Below are 23,595 nucleotides of genomic sequence, written 5' to 3'. Positions count from 1 at the left end.
GGGGGGGGGCGTGGCGAGGGCGGGTCCGCTTTTTGCCGCCATGTTGGGAGTGGCGCGCGGCCCCCGCCTCCCATGGGTGGTGCCGGTTCCCGCTTCCGGGGGACGGGCAGTGGCGGGCTCGCAGGTCGGCGGTCGGCACCGGGTACGGGCGGGACATGGGCTCTTAAAGGGGCGGCTCAGCACGGCTCGGCTCGGCTCGGTTCGAGGGCGGCGGCTGTGGGCCGTGAGGTGAGTGGCGGTGGCGGCGCCGGTAAGTGTACGGCGGTTTGGGCTTGCCCGGGCGGGGCAGCCGGCTGGCGGATCCGGTCTGTGGCCGCCTCCCTGCCGCGTAGCGCCCCGTGCGGGGCGGGCTCGGGGGCCGGTGGGGGCCTCCGCGGGACGGGACGGTCCCGGCCGCGCTGGCCCAGCGGGTGCCGCCCTGCGTCGGCTGCCGGGCCCGCGAGTCAGCGCGGGGTAGCGGGGCGGCTGGGACGCGGCCTGGTGGGGGTCCGGGCGGCCCGGGAGGGCCCTGCAAGCCCCCGCCTCGGCGGCCCCTCGGTGCTGGGAGGCCTCGCCCGGCCCTCCCCTGCGAGGGGCGTCAGCGCTGTTTCCCGGTGTTTTTTTACTGGCTCGGTGAGAGCCCTCGAGTTGAGCTGTTAGCGGGGTACGGGAGGAAACCCGCCTCTTGCTGCGCCTTCGTCAGCTTGCGTTATGCCCAGCCGCCTTTAGGCTAGTCGGTGAGATGCTGTTGTGGTACGTGGTAAACAATAAGCGTCAGAAGTAACCTGTGCTTTTGTGCTTCTCTTAACTGTAAACCTTGATGCCCTTGGCCCTTCTGTGAAGCTAATGAAGAGTCAGCTTTGTTTTTCACTTTTTCTTTCACCTTTTTTCACTTTTACTTTTGCTTCATACAATGAAGGTTATCAAAACAACACGCATGATTTGTCAGCCTAAACAAATGAGCTTAAGAAACTTGGGAAACTTCTTTATGCAACTTCTCTAGCTACCTTCCTCTTTTTCACTCTCTTAAAAAGGGCAGTAGATGATCAGTGTTCAGAACTAAGCAGCTGGGTGTTACTTTAATTCTTCGTAAACAAACCTGTTTCTGTGCTGCAGAGAGAACAGCTATGTAGGAAGGTGTTTAGGGACAAAGCAAACGCCTCCTATGATGTCAATTGCTTGATTCATTGACTTGAGCAATTAATTGCTTACTGTCGGTCTAGTAACCAAGCTATATGCCTGACCTCCCCTGCTCTGCAGTTTTTGAAGTAGCTTATTATGTAGCATGGTTCATGTCATTAGAAGAAATGGAATCTGTTGCTGTCTGTATGTGGATCTAGGGTTGATTGTTAATTTGTGTTGGCCAGTAACTAATTTGGAGGAGGCATCACGAGGCTTTTCCAGGGACAAAAATGAATTGTTGAGATGAATATAGAACTGCACAACACACTGCACAGAGGAGGTGGCATTACTAGCGCCTATTCTCTGCACTATCGCCTCTGTGCAGTGTGTTCAGGAAGCTGATAAGAGAAAGCAGGAAGCATGCAGACTAGTGTCTTGTTCTTGGGCCCTGGCCTCTTTCTCCAGGGTCACAGATGCTTTATTCATTTATCTTGTAGGCATATCATATGGAGGAGTACATTCTGCTGCTGATACCTTGTACCACCCTGCATTAGCTGCGCTGAATTTCAGCTGACTAACAAGTAGGGTAGCTGTTTGTGTTAAGGAGGGGTTTTAACAAAACAACTCTTTCTACATTAGTGATATGAAGAATTTGAAAGAACAACAAAAAAAGAAACCCTCAGTACAAAGCCATCTAATTTATAAACTCTCTAACTTTTAATCTTTGCAAGAATGCACAGAAATTTCGTAACTAATGTTCACATTTTTTTAAGAATATTGTTTCATGAATTTTTTTGTCTTTTGGGTAAGGCAAGTTGTTTTGCTTTACAAGATAAGAAACTGAGGGAGCATCTGTGATCACCTGAGGCTGTACCAATTTGCTGATGGCTAAAAGTATAGCTCATGAGATACTGGCTTTCAGTCAGTTGCTGCAACAGCAGGGTTGTGTCATCTCCTGGTTCCTATCTTTGTGGTAAAATTACCCAAAAGGGGGCATAGGCTGCATTTCTCAACCATACATTTGGATGTATTGGTTAGTAGCTATTATTTAAAATTTCTTCCCTGGTATGTATGTGAAATGTCCAAGGAAAGAACTAGTGAACTGGGAATTGTAGAATTTTAAGGTTTAATACTTTGGTATTCTTACTAGTGGATTATGTTAAAAGGATAAAGTAGAAGTATTACTTTCTGATTTTATCTGATATGAAGAGGTAGTCAAATGTAGATATTTGGAAATAGAAAGGGTGGGATTCTTTCTTATCATTACTTTATAAAAATGAGTAACTTGGATGTATATGTATGAAAGTTTTCCACTCAACTCGGCAACATTTAACTCCTGACTGCCAGAACCTTTCACTAGATTTTGAAGAGGAAAACAACATGAAGAGGTAAGCATGGAGTCTTGCTGGAACACTTTGTAGGAGTTATGTGGTTTTCATTCACAGCTTGGAAATAGCTCTTTTGAGAGAGAGAAAAAAATAATTATTCTAGAAGGCAAACTTAATAAACTTTATGGTTTTGGCATTAAAGAGAGAATCTTACACCAACTGTCAGCTCTCACAGCTATTGTCTTCCATGGCCAAAAGTATTATGCTTGTTTCTTCTTCTCTCACTTTACTTCCTACTGTCCTGGTTTCAGCTGGGTTAGAGTTAATTGTCTTCCTAGTAGCTGGTATAGTGCTATGTTTTTGAGTTAGGTATGAGAAGAATGTTGATAATACACTGATGTTTTTGGTTGTTACTAAGTAATGTTTAGTCTAAAGTCAAGGATTTTTCAGCTTCTCATGCCCAGCCAGCAAGAAGGCTGGAGGGGCACAAGAATTTAGGAGGGGACACAGCCACGGCAGCTGACCCAAACTGGCCAAAGGGGTATTCCATACCATGTGACATCATGCCCAGCATATAAACTCCAGGGAGTGGGGCTGGGGGGATCACTGCTCGGGAACTAACTGGGTGTCAGTTGGTGGGTGGTGAGCAATTGCACTGTGCATCACTTGTTTATTCCAATCCTTTTACTATTACTGTTGTCATTTTATTAGTGTTATCATTATTAGTTTCTTCTTTTCTGTTCTATTAAACCGTTCTTATCTCAGCCCACGAGTTCTACTTTTTTTCCTGATTCTCTCACCCATCCCACTGGGGGCGGGGAGGGGAAGTGAGTGAGTGGCTGCGTGGTGCTTAGTTGCTGATTGGGGTTAAACCACAACACCTACTCAAAATTGTGGACCCCTAACTTATTCTCCAGTTAGGGAACCAGACACCAAGGCACAGCCTGGTGTCTGTTATTGATGTTATCAAAATATCCTTAACAGGAAAAAAAGGAAATGTTTGTGCTTAACTTCTAGTTTGGAGTTATCGGTGAAGGAGGAAGAAAAGTTTGTGATATTGATTAGAAGCATAACTTGATAGAGAAGGGGCTAGGTTCAAATAGAGGACCCCCAGATGGTAAGGAATTAATTTATGATATTTAGCAAATGTGATCGATGTATGACAAATTTCTGGAAGGCATTCAGTCTGTCAGAGGCACAAAAGTGCTGCATGTCAGCCAGAGATGCTGGACAAAAATCTTATGATCATTCAAGGTGGGTTTGTGAAAGTGCAAGCAATCAGAACAATTTATTGGTCTGGTGCAAGTAGACTTGTCTGGCTTAAGGAAACTTGTCACTTTTGACAGCCTCTCCCTGCCTACAGTCCTTTCCAGATGTCAGCTGTGTAATTGCAGCTGAGCAAGCTTAGGTCTTGTGGTACCCTGTAGTTGGTTTAAATCACAAAGATCAGTAAGACAAAAAATTCTTATGGATTTTGAGTGCTTTGGGTAGCACAGCCTCAATATGCCAAGACTGTTGTAAAACAAGGAAGTAAGTTTTCTTCTTTTCTAGAGCTAATAAGCCTTAGAATTGCTTCTCAGCTAGTGCTGAAGAAAAGCATATTCAAACAGCATGTAAATTGCCTACTAGAGCTTTCATTACCTTGGAAGTGTCTTATAAGCCTCAGAAGATTATTGGGATTGGAAACCCCTTGAAAAGACTATGCATTACACTCACTGTTGTAATGGCTTTTGAAACTTGCTTACATTGGAAACTGAATGTTGGCATAAATAGCTGGCATCCAGTTTACAAGTAATTCTGAATGAAAAAGAAAACACTTGTAAGAAAAACCCTTAGTGGTGCAGAGGAGTATCTTAGACCAATGACAGAGACAAGAAAGAAAGATTTCATGTTAATTTCTTACTGTGTGCTCTGGGAAGATGGGTGGCAAAGATGACGTAAGTTTTTGCTGGCTGCATAAAGCAGTACTTTGACCTTGGGGCTCTGTCAATTCAAATATTGGGTTTGTGGGGTTTTTTTTCCCCAAATTTTCTAATGTGCCTATTCTCAGGGAATCCCAGCCGGAGAGCTGCTTTTGGATAAAATTATATTGTCTTAGCTTTCTGATCACAAGCAGATATTTTAAACTGGAGACTTACACATGCAGACATCAAGTCACTGTGGGTATTACTAACACTAAATTTGCTTCTATTGCTCTCAGTCCTATGAAAGTTATGACTTGGCAGGTGTTAGCTCCCAATTCAGTAGCTGGGGTTGGGGCAGAACTCTGCTTAAATACTTGTGACTGATCCATCTGAAATGTGGTAATGTGAGCAGTGCTTTCCCCAAATGAAAGTTTGCTCTGTACTCTCATGGGATCACCCTACTGCTAACATAGACATAGCCATAGCTCGCATCAATCTGTATCACCTTCCGGTTTTTTCAGGTTAGACAACCTACTAAAATGCTCCAGCTGCTGTATGGGTGTGTTGATTAACCAAACTAAGATCTCTAAGCCAATGATGCTTTCAATGGGTCTGGCACCATGCTAAAGTCAGCCCAAAAGTGTGTGTCATATCCCTCATTCTTTTGCAGGAAATACCCTGAGGTTTTAAACAGTTCTGTAAAATCACCTTTGCTGCGTCTTTTCCTCAGTCTTCTCCAGCCTAACAACTTCACATAGGAGAGTGAATTGAAGATTTTTCAGGGTTTTTGGAGCCATGAGTAAATGCGTAGTAAATGGAAAAAATGTCTGTACAGACATAAATTTATTTCCCTTACTTTATTGTTCCCTTTTTCCAAGGGATAGAAGTAACTTAAGCCTAATCCATCCTCAACTGGCTTGGACTGTAATATCCTAATTTTAATATGCATTATAATAGTGAGCTTATAGGATGGCTTAGCACAATATGAGTAGTCTTGTGAAGAGATAACATCTTATCTAAAGCTTGTGTTTGGAATTGGAATTTCTAAGAACTTTTTCTGGCCCCACCATTTCCAAAACAAAACATGGCAGAAAAGACAGATTCTTATGATTTGCAGGCCCTGCATTTATTTCCTTGCTGCTCTTGTTTTTTGATGAATCTTCCTTTTTATAAGACTGTGATAGTTAATATGATGAATGTGTTGTAGTCTTCTAAGTTTCCTGGTAGGAAAGTTTCATGAGGCCCATTGCTTCAAGAAAATGTGTTTTTGTAGCAAGCTTAGTTCTGCATACTCTGTAGCTGTCAGATTTTCCTATGCAAGGGGTAGAGGCGGAATTGCACTGAAATGTGTTTAATACTTGCAGTTTGGTAATGGAGTAAGTACTGCAGAGTACTCTGCTTTAAAAAAAGTAAATACAGCCGACATTAGGTCCTTCTTTAGAGGAGTTCTACTTTGTATTTAGGCACATAAGTTTCTTGTTTAAAACTTACTGCTCTAGAGGGAAAATAAACTAAAATAGCAGAATGTTGTAATATAATTACGAAGTCTCTCTGTAGGCTGTCTTCTTTTTTTCTTTGGTTACTTTGTGGCTAGGATTTTAAAAATGGTAGGAGAGGGAAAGCAAAGAAAAAAGGCACTGAGCATTGATATTAAAATAAATGCTTACCTTAGCAAGTCTTACATTATAATAAAAATACATGCCAGGAACACCTTAGCCATGTCAGGTATTTTCTCCCTGAATATTTTGTCTTTATTAAGGAATCTTAATGTCTTGGATATAAAATCATTTTGTCATATACCATTAACTTAAGAGCTGGATGCCTCAATGAGTGCTTTATGATTCCTAGGCAGAAAGATGGGGGAATGAATATCCTTTGTTTATGTATGTATACTGTGTTCTGTTGGAATAGCCAAGCTATTATTTCAATACAAATGGCCTCATCTTGGGTGTTCTAACTTCTTTAGATATACATTGCAATAAAGTCACCTATTATGTTCCAGCTATTCCAATTAGACAGGCAGCTATCAAGCGTATATCTCCATCTTTGGCAACAGGCTTTTTTGGAAATATTTGGTTTCTTCTCAATTACTCCTGTGTGCTTTTTTGGATGTTAAACTGCTGTGTAGTGAGAAGTCTTTTTGTTACTGCCTAGGGAATGTCTCTTCCTATTCTGCCTCATGGCACTAACTTCTTCTGCAGAGCTATTGTGCAGGTTGCGTGTGTGTTTACAAAAGCAATGCTGGCCAACTCAGTTGTATAAACTAATGGGAATAAAACTATGGCTTTTTGGAGTCTAATGCATCAGTTTGGGATATTCAGCTTTAAACAGACATTATAGTCAAACCAATTCAAAAAGCATGCTTTCTTAAACCTGTTAAGAGGGAAATGCAATCTTGTTTTACATAGCTCTAATGGCAATGGCTGAAAAGTGAAGGTGGGTAAGCTTGCTGGGAAGTCTAGAGAAAGAAAGGTTCTGTTACTGTTTTCAGTGACGTAAGACCTCAAGAAATCATCAGAAAAGACCAGCAAGTAGCTGTACCCTATTATCCTTGATAAGATTGTCAGAACATTGTCTTTTAACCAAGTGTTTTGAGTGGTTTTATTTAGCTTCCTCCCACATAGGTCAGTTATCCTAGTAATTGTAAATTGAGCATATGAACTACACTATAGATCATGTTTTCATCCCACAAGAGGCAAAACACAACAGGTGTCCAAATATGAGCCTCAGAAGGTAAGCACATGCATACCTCAGCTTTGAGGAATCCTGCAAGTAACTTTTTTGCTCTGTATTATGGGTGTCTGCTGTGCAGAAAGGTTTTTCTCCTTCCTATTTTGCAGCTGGATTTCTTCAGTGTTAGGTCAATTCATTAACAGTTTCAAGACCAAATACCATTGATTTAGGGGGAAAGTGGGAGTAATGCTGTGGGTTTCCATAGAACTTCTTGCTGTCTGGCAGCTGAGTTGTTCAGGAAGCTGCGAGCAAGCTAGGGGAAAGCAAAGCTTGTCTGTCATCTGTTAGAACTGGTAGATTCAGTGGCAAGTGCTTGTGTTTTCAAGCCCTTGTCTGGTGTCAGATACAACTTCAGACACTTTCTGCTTTAGTGTGTTAGTAGTGATTTATTTGTGTCAATGGATTGCTAGTTCCTTGGTGAGCTAACATAAATAGGACAAAGTTGGTGGGAATAGTTTGATAGCTAATAGTACATGAAGTAGTTTTTCATGTAATTGCTATGTCTCTTCATGTAATTACTATCAGATTTCAACATGGCATTCTCTTTCATAGGATTTTATTAATAATTGTGGTTGTCAAGCCCAGGGTGAATTTAGTATAGTGTATGTGAGCTTCAGTCCTGAAATTAATTCATGACTGTCAGCTTCTAGTAGTATGTTACCTTCCAAAATGTACCACCAAGAATTACTAGCTTGGGAGTTGGAAGTGCTGACTGTCTCCTTTCTTCTCTTTTTTTCAGTCTCACTGCTGGCTTGTTTTTCAAGGGCTTCTCCATGAACTTGTGGTTTTAGTGGCACAGGACAACATTCTGGCATTATTGAATAAAACACAAAACTCAGTATCTGGCCTAATAAAGTATGTGTTCTTCTTCAGATTTTGAGTGCTTTCTCAACATGAAGGTAGTAGTATAATGTATTTGCAAGTATCTGTTCAAAGGTAGGAGTCTTATTACCCATTAAAGACTTCTTTTATAAACAAATCCTTCTTATGCATGTTCGAGAATATTATTTTCATGCCCTTGTCTCAAAAGCAAAGAAACTGTTATTGTGTTGTGTAGTGTTGGCTGCGGTATGGCTCTTGGGTAACTCAAATACAGCTTCTGAGCTAGGGTTACACAAGGCCAGCAGTTGTGCTTATGCTGGTATGTGAACTCCTGGGTAGCCTGAAACCACAGCTGCTAAAGGGAAGCAGGACACCAGGGCTGCTGCAGAAGAAATCTCCAGGTCGCTCTGGGAGTACAGCTGCTTTTCCGGCCCTGTTCTGCAGTTACAATGGGATTCTTGGCAAGCTGTTGTATTCGTAGGGTGGGGACATGATATCTCTTTTGCTGTCCAAGATGAGACATGTGTTTTATGGCTCCAAGCTGCAGAAGTGCCTGACTGTATGGCACCCAAAGTAGGGAAAGGCTGGCCAAGCCTGCAACAATTACAGTAATCCAGACATTGCTTGTTCAGTACAGCTAGATAATTGAAATTTTATCCTGTTTCTGAATATTAAGTAAATGTGAGATCTTAACCCAAAGAACCAGCTTGATGTCATTTTCCTATGCTTAATCTAATTCAGTGAAAATAGGTCCTTTACTCCCTGTCCCTGCTTTACTGGTCCTTAGCTGTGCAAACCAGCTTGAAGGGCATTCCCAAATTCAAAGTTGGGACTGAGCTGCCCTAAATAAACCTCATGAAAGGAGCTTAAGCCTGTGAATGAAAAGATAACTCTGTGATTATATAGTGAGATTAGAGTACTTCAAACTGAGGTATTAGAGGCCTTGTGTGAGAATGTCTGAGTTTTTGGTGTGGGGTTTTTTAGCAATGGCAAAAACTAACTTGTGTTGACACCTACTTGGATAAACCTCTTAGAGCCATACTCTTAGGCTGAGGAGGTATGTTAGGTGCTAAAGACCAGACCTGCTGAAATATTCTCTAAATCCTGAAGTACTTCAGCTGTAAGGGATTAGGTATAAAGCATTAGGTGTCTTGATTTCAATTCACCCTCAGAGGTATGCACACTTCCCGCAAAGAGCGGTGAACAACATCCATTCTTCAGCTAACAGCTGGGTGAATCTGCATGAATTTGCCCTTCTAGGAGCAGTTACTAATGTTATGCCTTCTAAAATATTGATCTTGGAAAAATGGAACGTAGTTCTGTTGGTCAAGCAGGATATTTGGTGTGGTCTCAATGGATAATGTAAATTTAATTGGAAGCTACTCATGTGAAAGAGCAAAGATTAATCTAAAGTTAAGGGGAAAATTCTTAAAAAAAAAAAAATCCTCTTATTACTCAGTTCATCTGCTATCTCATTAAATTCTTGTATAGCCTGGGAGCTCTGTTTTCCCATTGCTAGGGGTGCTGGCTTTATTACCATTCCTCCAATAAAAATGCAGATTCTTAGCTCTGAAAACCTGGCTCTGATAAGAATACACTTATTGATGGGCTTGCTTTTTCCTCTTGTCTCTTCAGGCAAAAATATATCTCCTGTTCATAGCAAAAGTTAAGTCATGATGTGTTGGGACTTCAGTTATGAAAATCTTGATCCTAACTTTATTATGAGAAAGGTAGTTTTGAAAACCTTTGCTGGAGTTGCAGACATACCATTTAAAACTTTTGCACATCGTTTTGCATTTGAGAGATTCACCATATCGTAAGAACAACTATTTCTAGAGTGTTACTGGAATCCTTCTATGGTGCTTGGTCTGTGAAAGTGTTTCCCCTTCTGACTATCTGTTGAAGTGTTCTTCCCCTTCCATTTGAGGGATTTCAAGCTTATGCTAGTAACTTAAACGCCTTAATGAATTTCTTTTCTGGATTACTGGGTAAACCAATGTGCTTTTCCAACATGGAGAAGCTTTTTATTTTAAGACTTCATTTCCTGATTTTTTACGTTAAACTAACAGTAGATAGAATTTTCCAAAAATGTTTAGGAAGCCAAGTCTTGGAAAGGAAACTATTTCACATACTGATTGTTCCTGGATTTCTTTTAGCTCCTCATTATGTCATATCAGCTGAATAATACTTTTAGTGCTTTCTAGTCCTAACCAGGTGCTATACTAAGCAGAATGAAATGTATAGGCTTTCATTCTTTGACCTGTTTTCTAGTTTCAACTAGAAACACTGATAAAAGGATAATTCTGATGCTTAACTGCTATCTCTTATTACAGGGGGAAGATTCTCTTTAGTGTGATTACTTACAAGTAATAGTTTATCATCATGGCTGAACTATCACCTGAAGAAATTCAGCTGAGGGCCAACCAGGTCACGGATGAGGTAAATGTTGTAGGAAGCCATCTGGGATTACAGTACTTATCTGCAAAGATTACAATGTCTTTTAAAAATAAAGACAGTCTAGGGTAGTGATTCTGCAAGGGTATAGCTGAATGTTTCAAACTCTCCCTTTACTTGGTAAATACTGGAGTGAAGACTACTCCTAAAAGTAAGAATGAATTTAAACTTCTGAATTGTAAAGCCACCTACTTGACTGAGTAGTGATCACCCAGTCCCGATTACTGAGACAGTGCAGGCTGGGTACCTACGCTATTCTTAATCATGTTGATACTTCATGACTTTTTTTAACTAAAATTCATTTGAATATATTTTCTTTTATAATGACCTTCCAATGGGATAAGCAAAGTACTAGCAAGTACTAAAAACAAAGGGTTTACTAGCTACTGAAAAAACTCTAGTATGCTGCCACTATGACTGTGTTGTAGCGTGTATAACTTAGACAGGCTGATGAACCTTTGTATGTTAGTTGCTTTACTGCAATGAACTGGTAAATATTACTTTCAGACACTGATATATACTGTTAACACACTCACTTTAAAATTCTCTTTCTAGTCTTTGGAAAGCACAAGGAGGATTCTTGGCTTGGCCATTGAGGTAAGGAAAAGCTTTTGAATTCCCTGGGGATTTATTAAAGTATAAGAAACAGCATGTTAACTATCACAAAGTGATCTTACTCACTTTTTTGTCTTTCTCAAACTTTTGAGACACATAATTCATTGTTAGAAGTTGCTGTTTTAATTCAGTAGTAGAGTTGGAATGTCTTAAACATAATGTGAAAAACATTATGTGAAGTCAGATCACAGAAGGATCAATATCCTTTTTACCTGTTTTCCTCTTAAACAAAATGGCCTGATCTCCAGAAGTTTCAGATGAGTTATAAGAAGTCTTCTATGATGGTCAGTTATGACTTTGGCTGCTGTATCACTTGCTTCTCATATCATTCATTTGTCTTTTAGCTCGCTTGACCTGCGAACAGTGTGAAAATGTCTTGCTTTGAGGAGGAGGGTAGGGCTCAGTTGGGTGGGGTAGTAGAGGGTAGGGCTGCTTTTGGTTCTAAACAAAAGTAGCTCTGCATATACTTTCTTACAATCTGTTCATCAGTTTTAACTTTAAAGTTAGTTAAATATGATGATGAAACTCTTTAACACCCTTGTGTGTGACTTGAAACAAATAAATCTGTATTTCGGGTTTATCTAGGTGACATTGTGTGAGGAATCTGTTCCTCTACACTGTTATGGCTTGTATGCCCCAGTGTAAAAATGACTGAAAGTTTACTTTTGATACTGTAATTTCAAAAAATATAGATCGTCCTGTTGGTAGGGAGTAAGATAACATGGCTGATAGTCAGCTCTGGTAGACTTAAAGCTTAACTGGTTCAGCAAGACAATTCTGCTAGTACTTGGGTATGCCACAGACAAATGGGAATCCAGAGACTAAGCAGTAATGCCTTTCAAAGTTATTGCCCAGACTTTTAGTGCTGAAGACTTGAGACAATTTATTGTCAGTGTGCGAACACTAAAAAATAATCCAATTAATACAGACCCTAAAGTGTTTGATCATTACTGCTTTAGAGCCTGTACTCACTGTCCAGACAGTAGCAGGCTGCTGTGGAACTGAAGATACTACTGTAACCAGTGAGGCATTTGAATCAGCATAGCCTAATGAGCATCTCTCAAACAAAAAACGTTAAGAACATCTAATAAGCTGACATAATTTCTCTTGGTATCATAGTTTGGTGATTCATAGAACCTAAAATGACTCCTACCATAGACAGTTCTGTGCTGCCAGTTTACAGTAAAGCACGGGTGGAACTTCCATGGCTAGATTCAAGACTTTGAGGCAGCAAAGACTTGTACTGTGGTATATTCCTCGCTGCTGATTTCTTTTGCTTAGTTCTAAAACTAGAGATGGGCTATTTTCTTCCTGATCTCTTCTGCTGAATTTGCAAAAATGATTTTGCAGGCTTTGTTTTGTTTTCTTTTATTCTGGCTTCCAGGACTAGAGGCCTTGTCAGCCCTGTTGAAGGGTGTAGGGATAAAGAATGAACTAAATGCCACTCTTCAAAACAAAACACAGCTAGGTTTACTTTTTTAGCTTGACATTGTCATAGTTCAATCTGAGTATTACAATAAATTTTATCATCTTGTTGTAATGTATAAAAACAAACAAACAAACTCAGAAAACCTCCTACCAATTGTGATAGTGTAACAGGTGAGATTATTATCAGCCTAACATAGGATCTAATTTGAAACTTAGCGTAGCTTTGCTACAGAAATTATTCCTAGCACAGAGTTTTATTATGAACTTGGTTGGCTTATCAAATTTACTATAGAGATGGCCTGGTTTTGCACTGCTGTATTGAAATCTGGTTTTATATCTGCAAATACATTTCTTTCTGCAGTCCCAGGATGTTGGTATCAAAACTATCACCATGCTGGATGAACAGGGAGGTGAGTTCTTCATTCTTCCTCTCTAACACTAAAAATCAATTTTATGACTGTAAGAAAAAGGATTATCATTCAAGAGTTGTTGCTGAAACTAAAGGCTTATTAAATACTACTTATGTGAAAATGAGATTTGCTAATTGGTTATTCCCATGTGTTTGTAGTATTTAAAAGAGGTTTTATAGTAGTTGAGAGACTATGTTAGTTACAATGTAATACAACTCTACTACAGAAGCCTTTCCTTTCCACAATAGTATGAATGTAACTGATGCTCTAAAGATAGGGGAAAATATTCTTAATGTAGTAAAAAAAAATCACTTAATATCTTTGTTAAAAATTAAAAAAAAAAAAAAATCCCAGAAAGCAGGAAAGAAAAAAGGCATTAGTCTTGGTATAAACATAGAACTGAAACTTGTAAGTTCCTGCTTGAAAGAAATGTTAATATGCCACCCCCACCTTCCCCAAATCTGTTTATTCAGGTTACTTGTTTCTCTTCCAGAACAACTAAATCGCATAGAAGAAGGCATGGACCAGATAAATAAGGATATGAGAGAAGCTGAGAAGACACTGACAGAGCTCAACAAATGTTGTGGGCTCTGTGTCTGTCCTTGTAACAGGTCAGTTAAATTGTTACTTGGGTGTGAAGTTCTAGAATATTCCCAATAGCTACTGTACTGGAAGATGGTATCTAATAAAAGAGCTAAATAAAAAATGCTGAATCTCTAGGGAAGTTGACTGTTTCGGTTTGTAGAGGTGCACCCTTTTAATATTGCGTGAGAGTAGCTAAAGCTTACTTGCATCTAACCATATATTGTACCCCTTTCACTGTAAATATAGCTGCTGTATAATGCACAATTGTGCCCTAATCTCCTTAAAGTTTATATTTAGTAGAATACTATCAATGTCCATACAGATAAGAACAAACTGGACTGCAAACAGCTATATGTAAGTGCCTGTCTGTTAGAAATTTAACTCCAAAAATAATTTTTTTGCAGCTTTGTAATAACTTAAAAGCAAGAAAACTTCTGTTTCAGAGAAGGAAAGTAATATTGGTTCTCTAGGCAATTAAAAAATATTCATGCTTTTGGGAGGAAGATAGTGGGGAGAACAGACATTAGTGTTAAAGCTTTAATCTTTTGCTAGTGACTACATAAATGCTTGCAGACCTGCTTCACAGTATCTTTATAACATCAGTGTTATGGCTCCCATAACCAAGTCAGTTAAGAGTAATCTGGTCTTTTGTATGGCACTTGATTTGTACTTCTAAACACCTAAACAGCCTAAACAATGATCAGGAATCAGTATTACAAGGAAAACAATACTTATTTTTTGGAGGTGTGCTAGCTTTATATTTAAGCAGCAAAGTATCAAATTGATTTGTGTTAATTGGATGTGATCATAGTTCCTCCATGTAAAGGAGAAATAAGTTATTTTAAGAGTGTGAACACTGAAGTGAATAGTGTGTGTGTTTGTTCTTTTTTAGTTCTTTAACGTGAGCAAAAACCACCTTATTCAACTGAGAGGTAGCAGAAATTTAGGTAAAAACTCCTTGGAGTAGCTGAGTCTGCTTATCCACCAGAATAATACTTTGAGGATCATTTAGGATAGGTATGAATGTGGCTTCTAAGGCTGAAAGTCTTGGAGCTTTAGTACCTTGAAAAGGCAGATAGTTCTGTCCTGAACTCTGGATAGGTGTGCTTACTGCTTTGTATTAGTTTTACGAAGCTGATGGACTTTGAGCATTTTGACACACTCAGTCTTTGTTTTCTGTAGTTGACGGTGTTATTTCACCAAAGCTAAGCAGCTTATTGACACTAAGTAAGCTTAGAATTTGTGAACTCTTGTGGCACTCCAAATATACAGATAACAATAAAAGAAATAGAGTTGTGTACCAAAAAGGGCAGTAATGTGCAGAAAAATCTACTAGCTAAGTAGAGGGCAATGAAGAAGGAACTGTGATTGCCTTTCATATATCTACCGGTACATCAGTTTTTCTGTCAATGTCAGAGTTATTTGTCAACCAGTTACCTCCAAAGCTTTTCATTTTTTTCGTAAAGCTAAATCAGAACACTTGCTGAATTAAATATTGCTTTTCTCATTTCTCCTAGGCTTAGATTGTTTATAAAAGCTTTGTGAAAACACAAAATACTGACAGTACACTAATATAATCTATGTACTAATAACAATTTACCTATTTGCTGGTCTTTACTATTCTTTCTTCTCTATTCTCTCCTAACACTGATGCTTGCTTTCTAAAAATGAAGACTAGGATAAGAAGCTGTATTCACTTAACTGGTGAAAGCGGATTTTAGGACAAGGTCAGTCATCTTAGTGCAGATGTACATTTAACCAGCTGTCTGAAGTGATGCTTCTATTGGATTTGTGCTTGCACGTGCATGATGTCTGCATGCAGGTCGGCTTGTGACTGTGATGTATTGTAATAGTGATGTGAATAGAAAATGTCAATTACTATTAGCTGTGGAAATGTCGAACTGCTTGAGCCCTTGCTGTTTTGACAGGTTGTATAAATTGCCTTACTCTTACATAAACGAAACATAAGAAAAGTGAATGTGTAGTAATTTGAAAAACAGCTCTTAAAAAAATCAGGTGGTGAGATGCTTTGTTCTTAACTGTGCTTAGTTTGAGCAACAAATCTGTTTCTAGTTGTCTACTTCAGATGTGCAAGTAGTTTTCAGGCCACTTGTTTTTGTTCAATAAATTCCTTAGTTACCTCTGGCACCTAAGACTTTGCTAATCCAAAAGCCAAGCGTGTAAAGCTCTCCTGCTGTTGTGGCTTTAGTATGAATGAGATTAAGATATAATGCTCAATCTAGTTGCAGTAAACTTGGAGATCTTTAAGCCTGTGTATGCACAAGGAGCTAGAATTGACTAGTTTAGGTTTCTTCAGGGTTCTTCTGGGTGCAACAGTTCCGTTATGAACTGAGAAAGTATTCTAATTCTTCCCCTTGATGTATTCATACTAGATTACTTTTCATAGGATCTGACCTATGAAATACAATTTCCCTTTTTGATTACATAAATGCCAGAATGAGGGGAATACTTCTTCATTACAGCTAATTTCATACCTCTTCAGATGTGAAACATCTGGGCTACTAAAAGGCACTACAGATATAGAAATTGATTATCTCTAACTGTAAAGTTAGATGTACTGAAACACACTACAGATTTCCCTTCACAGGCTTTTAAAGAAGCAGAAAAGTGGCAGTGGAGTCTGGATTATCTAGCTTAAACCTGAAAATGCCAGCAAACAAGGTGAACATGAGAATGTTATTCTCAAAATATGTTCTTTAGGGTTCATGAGAACTGACCCCAATTTAGATCAGCTATTTTTCCTGTTATGTTTTCTTCCCCTCTTGCTTTTGTGGGTCTGGGATTCTTGCTTCATGTCAGTGTGCTTTCTTTAATTTTTTTTTTCTCTTCTGAATGATGTGGTAAAAGTGTAATGGTAAGTTGGTTTGTCACTTTAATGGAGTTAGTATAATGGAATTGCAGAATGAAGGAGCTATTTAAACATGATCACTGTTATTTCATAATCAAAATTAACCTGAGAAACATTAACTTTAAAGAGAAAGACTTGGCAACAGAAAATGTTTGACAAAAACCAGTAATGGTTCTCTTGCATAGTGTAGCTATTTGTATTTGAGGGAGTTTTTCCTTCATCCCCATTTCTTCCCTGAAAAGTAACTAATCCTGACTCTAGACTAAGTCCTGTTGTAAATGCAACTTTATCTTATGACAGTGTAAGCTTTCCTGTCACTGTCATAAGATTCCCCTCTTCTGGTAAGGTATATTACTTTAAGGAAATGACTGTGCTTGTATTAAAGGTTAAGACCAAATTAATCACTGTCCCTAGAGTAACTCAGTTATGTTTGTACTATCCGGATACAAGAAATTGTAATGTATGAACAAGGCTTTGTCTATACAAGATGTAATCTCTTTCAGGCACAAGACAATTGTTTCTGAAAATCCTAGATTAATACAGAACTTCAGTCAGGAAGCCATATTTCTGACGTAGCAGTTCAGATTTCTTATTTTTACGGATTAGGACGAAGAACTTTGAGGCTAGCAAGGCATACAGAGCAACCTGGGGAGATGGAACGGAGAACTCGGCAGATCATGTAATATCCATGCAACCAAGAAGTATAAATCAGCAGCAGCCTCAGACTTCTGGAGGACCAAGTGGTGGATATATTACAAGGTGTGCTTCTTCATATTTCTCAATCTCAAAAGCAGAAATCCTAAGTTACCGGTTGTCAGCTACTTTCAGATGCATTTTAGGTGAAGTTGCTAAACAGTACGTTTTTTACCACTGCTTGGAGGAATTGTTACTGCTTGGAGAGGAGATGGCAGACACCTACACTTTCAGTATTGTAGTGCTCATCTTACACTTTTTTTAATGGTGGTTGTATTATCAGTCTGTTTCTGAATGTGAGGATTATAGAGTTTAGTGCTCGGTTATTGGGGGGACTTAAAAATATCAAGGACTTCTATTCTCATAAAGTATATTTGAGACAAACTCATGTCTTAAACTTCCTCTGGTAGCTGTTACTTTAAATTCTAAGGCTATTTTTGTAATAGTGGTTAGCTTAGCACCTTTTTTGGTGGGCTGCTTGTTTGGAATACATGGTGTTTTAAAAGGGGAAAAACATACCTTGGCTTGAATACACTGCTTGTCAGATAACTGTGCAACAAACAATTTCTATTAAAGTAAATTTAGGGTAGGGAAAAGCAAGTTCTTGATTCTTGGAAACCTTGTCTTAATTATTTGAGCAGGATAACAAATGATGCCAGAGAAGATGAAATGGATGAAAATCTTGCTCAAGTGGGAAACATTCTTGGGAATTTGAAAAACATGGCTTTGGATATGGGCAATGAGATTGATGCCCAGAATAAACAAATAGACCGAATAAATGTAAAGGTAAGTGTCAAAGGTGTGCTCTGCCTTCAGCTTAGAGGTTGTTAACTGAGAAATTCTAAGGAATGGGCTCACTGTCCTATCTGCCTGTATTTGCAGTAAATATGTATTAAGATTATACCATCCTCTGGGTTGCAGTGTTTTGAACAAGAGATATATTTTGGTATCTGGGTACATAACTGAAAATTCAAATGCTTCAGAGTGTCAGGAAACCTAAAAATACAGCACATGTCACTGCTTACTCTGAAAACAACTAAACTTGATTGGACCAAAAGGGCAAACATTTACTGGAGGTATAACTGGGGGATTGTTGCTTGCAGGGAATCTTGTATGTGGTAGGGAATAGGTATTTTTAACAATAGCAAGATTCTTCTGGAATTCCTAAAAAGTCACTATAATTATTGAGTGTAAAATAAAACACAGGTAACTTATTACCCTCATTCTCATGGACAGTTAATATTGGGGCTGGGGAGACTTTGGAATATTAGGTTTTACAAGTGCACAGGGACATGGTCTGCCTTCATGTGCACATGAAGCTAGTCACAGCCAGTAACATCTTTTTTTTTTTTATTTTTTTATTTTATTGCTTTAAAGATTAACTTCTAAAACCAGATGAATCACATATATAAATATGTTTTGGGGGTTTTTCTTTCAGAGGGCAACTTACGAGGAAGTTAGCTTTATTTTAGTAATTCCCATATTCTGAAACGAATAGAAGTTCTTTTTACAGGCATCCTGCTAAAGAAAGGAAATGAAAGCTTTAATGAATAGTGTATATTAAAGATATAAAAAAGCAGAAGTGAACACCAATTGCTGTAAAATTACAGAATTAAGACAAAATGGGAAATCGAACATCTCATGAAATGACCAGTAGGGTTGAAAGCAAGGGGAATGGAATGTTCTCAAACATACAGAACTAGTCTGACCTAAATGCTGGTTGTACATATGTCAGCATCTCAATTTTGTCTAGTAATTTTGGGGGTTATGGTATTAATAAGGCCAATCAACGTGACCTTATAGAGGATGCCTTAATTGTCCTTCACTGTTCCCTGAAACTGCAGATCTGAGGTGATTATCAAGTAAAAGCAGTCAAACATTTTGAAGAACACTAGAAAATTTAATTGGAGTTTAAAATTAGGTGTGAAGTTCTTACAGCTTATAAAGTGGATGGAAGACTGCCTGGTCGATTTAACTGCAAGTGGGAATTACTGGTTTTAGCAGTAGTGTTTCTGGTAGTTTCAAGCACCTGTTTTGGCCTGATGGTCTTTCATTTTAGTGGTCTGAATAAATCTTGGTGATCAAGTCTTACTATTAGAATATGATGTAAATGAGTTAGCATTGCTTTACAAAACAGCAATAAAAATGGAAGTGCAATTCCTGGCTTTGAGACTGGCAACCTGTCTCAGGATATTTAAATTAATCCTTTTCTGCTGATAACTGTTTTTAAATCTAGTTAACAGTGTGGAAACCAAATCAAAACATTGAGGGTGAATCTCCAAAGGACAGTATCATATAAAGAAACAAAGAGCAGTATTAAGCTTAACTTCAGAATAAAGTTGATGCTTTTATTTTTATTTTTTAAAAAAATAAAGATTCCAACTCACCTGGGAAACACAGAGGCTTGACTGGGTGACTTTTGGTAGCCTGCAGTGTTATGCAGGACTCCTAGTCTGAATAAACCCCTAATAAAAGCTTACGTTACTGACTTTTTCTTAAAAAGATCTAGTAGTTAGACCAATGTGTTTACAAAGTGTTGTTAACAGGTTAGATTCTCTGTTTTCTGTAGTAGATTCCTGCCCTTCCCCAACCCTTGACCCAAAGGGCAGCAAGGAAAGAACGGGAGGGAAGGGCTTGAACTGCCAATGTCCTCTTCCTCGGCCATTGCAGTATGAAGGTGTGAAATGGCAGGTACTTGGCACAGGCAGAGCTTCTCGGGACTTCCATTCCTCATGGTGAGGGCAGAGGCTAGTTTTGTGCTTATTACCCCTCCTGCTCATTCCCATTGCAGGCTGGATAATTGGAGAATTATTTCCAAGCTTCTTATCGTATGTTTCACTAAAACCGTCTTTTGACATTTGTTCAGCCTAAATGCTGTGGCTGACTTTTGATGCTTTATAATAGTAAACCAATTATAAAATCAAGTGGTTTTCTTGCAGATACCATACTATGACACTAGGACACTGGAGGGTGTGTGGATGAAAACCAGGGCTTTGCACTAAGCAAAATAATTCTGACTTTTTGCCCATAAGTCACTTGCAGTTTTGACTATTACTTCTAGTCCATAGCCACAGAGCTGCCTGTAGAGGTCCTTAAGATGTCTAAACACTTGGAGAGAGGGAATTTTTATCCCCTTGTTCTGTTAATACTCTTCCTGACTTGCTGAGGCAAGCTGCTGTATGTTGTGAGGGTCAGCTAAAGACTAAAAACTATTTTTCCTGATTATGTTTCTGCCAAAATTGACAGCATATGCTGGCTAAAAATATTTCCAGCTTCCAAGTTGCTTTTCTTCTGTCTACCGTAATGCTAATATCCTGCAATTCAGAAGTTCATGTCCATTTGAATTTTTAAATTGTTTTGCATGAAGTCTGCAAATGACCTATGAATTTCTCTCTTTCAGGCCGATACAAACAGGGAACGCATTGAGCAAGCCAACATCAGAGCCAAGAAACTAATTGACAATTAAAGCCTGCTGTCGTTCAATGACACTGTCTCTCCAGCTGCAAGCCACCATATTCATGAATCTGTGAAAATTCTCCTATTCTGAAATAAGAGGGTCTGGGAAAAATGAAGCAGTACCCTTTCTATAGGGATTAATTTTCTTTTAATTTTTTTATTGTTTCATGTACACATGGCCTTGACTCCAAGAAAGCAGCCAACATAACTTCTTCCTGCTCATCTGCCTTCACTTTCTTTAAACTGCTCAGGGCTAAAAGTGTTATGGCTTTGAGAATATTCTTGCATGTTTTATTCCCCATCCCAGTATTTTTCTGTGGTTGTTTTGTTCCCCCCCCCACACACACCCCCCCAAAATACAGTCCTTTATTGAAGTTGAACAAGCAGGGTAACCTGAATTCATAGTTGTGGAAAGTTGGAGAGGGCACTTTGCACTGTTTGAAATACCTCATAAATTGAGTGTGTTCACTAAAATAGGGACTTGGTGAATATTGTCTGACTTGTATCTCTAGCAGGCTAACCATAGTTTTACAATCCAAACCACATGATTTGTTTGGGATTGAGTTTGTAGTTTACAGAATTGAAGAGGCCCACTGCTTACTACTTGTGGGTTGAGGGCTTTAAAACACTTCCTAACCACATGAACTTTAATGTAAAGGTAACTAGAGGGATATACAGGTTTCCATTTCTTTACTGTAAATTGACATCGGTTTGGAGGCCATGACTAGGAAATCATGCTGCATTGTTCTGATAATACTTGTTTTGTGTATATATACCTGATCTGAACCCCATGCCCATGTGAGTAGAAGAAAATAAAACTGTCTCCCTAAAGTATTTATTTGATGGAAAATTTTATGCCCCTCATCTAAAAGTTAACTTCTAAGTGTTTGAATGATGCATCTTAACTGGAAGAAAAAAGCATGCAGCTTTTTCACATCCAGATTCAGATTCTGTTTTGGCCAGTTTTCACTGGAGTTCATTTTATGCCTTTCTCCAGTGCAAAATAATGACTGAGATCTGGTGCAGAGTTTGCTCTCAGCAGTGACTTTGGGGGAGCTTCTTAAACCTATTGAAAACAGAGAAGCTTATTGTGAACCTTCTTTGTCACAGTCTGGAGGAAGTACTACCTATTCAAGAACTGTATGCTAGTTCTAAATAAACTAGTTCTAAATAGATTCCTGACTGGTTTATTATTGCAGACTTTGGGACTGGCAATTGGAAATACTACCTGTTCACGTTGCTTGCAACTAAAATGTTCCTGTTCTGTTGCAGAATAGAGGAGTTTCTGACCAGGTGAGGTAAGAAGAAAACCAATTTGGTTTTACTGTAATATAATCAGATTTATCCCAGGATTTTCTTGAAATTTTTTTTTTGGCAAGTAAATTGCAAGTGACCTGTATAATTTTAACTCCACACAGCAATGTATTATACCTGTTTTAAAGGTGAAAATGGTGCTTTGGAATAACCTGTGATACTCAAGATTGGATGGTAAAAATCCTCAAACCAAATTGATTGGAGGAATAATTAGAGCTAATAGCATTATGGGGTGGATTTTTTTTTTTTGGAAGGACAGTCCACAAGTATCCTGTAGCTATTAATAATGAATCCCAGGGCTAGAGAGATGACACTAATTTGCTGAAATGCAAGACAAACAGTGTTAAGTGTTTTGTTTTCTTTTTAGTAGAAATACAATCAGTATTACTGGTGTATTCTCAGTTCACTCCCAGGACAACTTGATATTTAAAGAAGAAAAAAAACCACTCCAAAAAAACCCCCAACACAACAAAAAACTGACCAAAGGATGGAGCTGCTGTGTGTAGTAAATAGGCCAGTGGCAGACTGCCTTATGTGAATAAGGTAATGTCATTTGTAGGGGACTGGATACTTCAGTAGTGTGTGTTGGCTTCTGTCTGGCTGTAGTTGTTGGAAAGGTAGTTAATTTTAAAAGCTCATTATCTACCGCATTAGTAAATTAAGATTATGTGCTTAAAAACACAAGTAGCAAAGAGTAATTTTAAGAACATTGCCTAGTAGATTTCTAACAAGCATCTGAATGGGAAAGCATATGGGAGTTGTATACTTTTTTTTTTTCCTTCTTACAAACTTCAGGTTAACTGAAGGAATATTTGCTGCTGGTTGTGAAAGCAAAGTATACATTATTTAATAATGATTGTCTTCTGGACCAGAAGACTAAAGGGGTTACCTTATTTTGCTTACAACAGTGCAAACCTGCTCTGTAGCATTTGGACATTCCAAACATTGGAATGTTTTTCTCCCTTGCCGTTACAAGTCCATGTTCTTGACTTCCCTGAGCTCTAACAACAAATTAGCATGTTGGCTGAGAGAATGCTGTGATTGCTGTATCAGAATTGTAATATTGCAATGAATACCATATGAGAAAATTAATTTCTAAGACTCTAAGCTTGAGTACTAGCGGAATATCAATACTATTTTCTGATGCAGCAAGAGCCAAATCCATGAGGGAGTTGGTGCTGTTATGTTAGTGAAAAACACAGTCTGCTTCTTGGATTGTCTTACTGTTGTCTGTAGAATAGATGTTTAATTTCCATATCTATGGGATGGAATCAACACTTGTATGTCTTTGTATTTCTGAATGCTATTAAGAATGAGGGTTTACAGTTTCTGCTTTTGATTGTTAAAATTATATATTGCGCACAAAAAATACATACTTTTATAACTGAATGTGTTTTAAAACTATTTTCACTTAGAAATGTCTTTGTTTAGTTTCCTGTCCTTGAAAAACTTGGCAGAACTAGCTGCTACTATGCAACTAGGAAGTTTCCCTTCTATTTTTATCTCACAGAAATCCTAATGCTAACAAAGGAATGGGTGTGGTTGGGAAGACAGGAATACTGTGATCTTTTTTAACACTCCAGTTTTCATCCCTGCATAATCAACATCACCTAACTTCAACCTATGAAATGTGTCCATCTCTTCTTTGAAAGACTGCAATTTTGACATGGGAACTACACTTCAGGATGGCAAAGGAACTAAGTGAAAAGAAAAAAAAAAAAAGAAAAAAAAACCAAAACCTTTCCAGTCAAGTATTGGTAACAGATGCCTAGCAAATACTTAGTCCGGTAGGGGAAATCTAGTAATTCACCCTACTGCCAATGCAATTCACTTGTGAGGCAATTTAAATTGTATTTTCTCTGATAGTACAGCCTGAGATTCCT

General features: G+C 38.6%; 1 protein-coding gene across 3 annotated transcripts; it reads left to right on the top strand.

The window, feature by feature from the left end:
* The first annotated feature begins 85 nt into the window (after positions 1 to 85).
* Positions 86 to 23,101, top strand: SNAP23 (synaptosome associated protein 23). Of its 3 annotated transcripts, none has more exons than XM_030038131.1 (8): positions 86 to 228; positions 10,222 to 10,327; positions 10,898 to 10,939; positions 12,747 to 12,795; positions 13,289 to 13,406; positions 16,856 to 17,008; positions 17,584 to 17,728; positions 20,343 to 23,101. In XM_030038131.1, exons 2-8 carry the CDS (start codon positions 10,271 to 10,273, stop codon positions 20,406 to 20,408), a joined length of 630 nt encoding a protein of 209 aa, XP_029893991.1. In that variant the 5' UTR covers positions 86 to 228; positions 10,222 to 10,270; the 3' UTR covers positions 20,409 to 23,101. The 3 variants fall into 3 exon arrangements, with proteins under 3 accessions (XP_029893991.1, XP_029894001.1, XP_029894010.1); XM_030038141.2 differs by having other exon boundaries at positions 93 to 250; XM_030038150.2 differs by lacking the exon at positions 86 to 228 and adding an exon at positions 711 to 732.
* Positions 23,102 to 23,595: the final 494 nt, after the last annotated feature.

The sequence above is a fragment of the Aquila chrysaetos genome, chromosome 2 (assembly GCF_900496995.4).
Source record: "Aquila chrysaetos chrysaetos chromosome 2, bAquChr1.4, whole genome shotgun sequence".
Lineage (NCBI taxonomy): Eukaryota > Metazoa > Chordata > Aves > Accipitriformes > Accipitridae > Aquila > Aquila chrysaetos.
The sequence above is the reverse complement of the archived record's forward strand: the minus strand, read 5'-3'. Positions and strand labels throughout refer to the sequence as shown.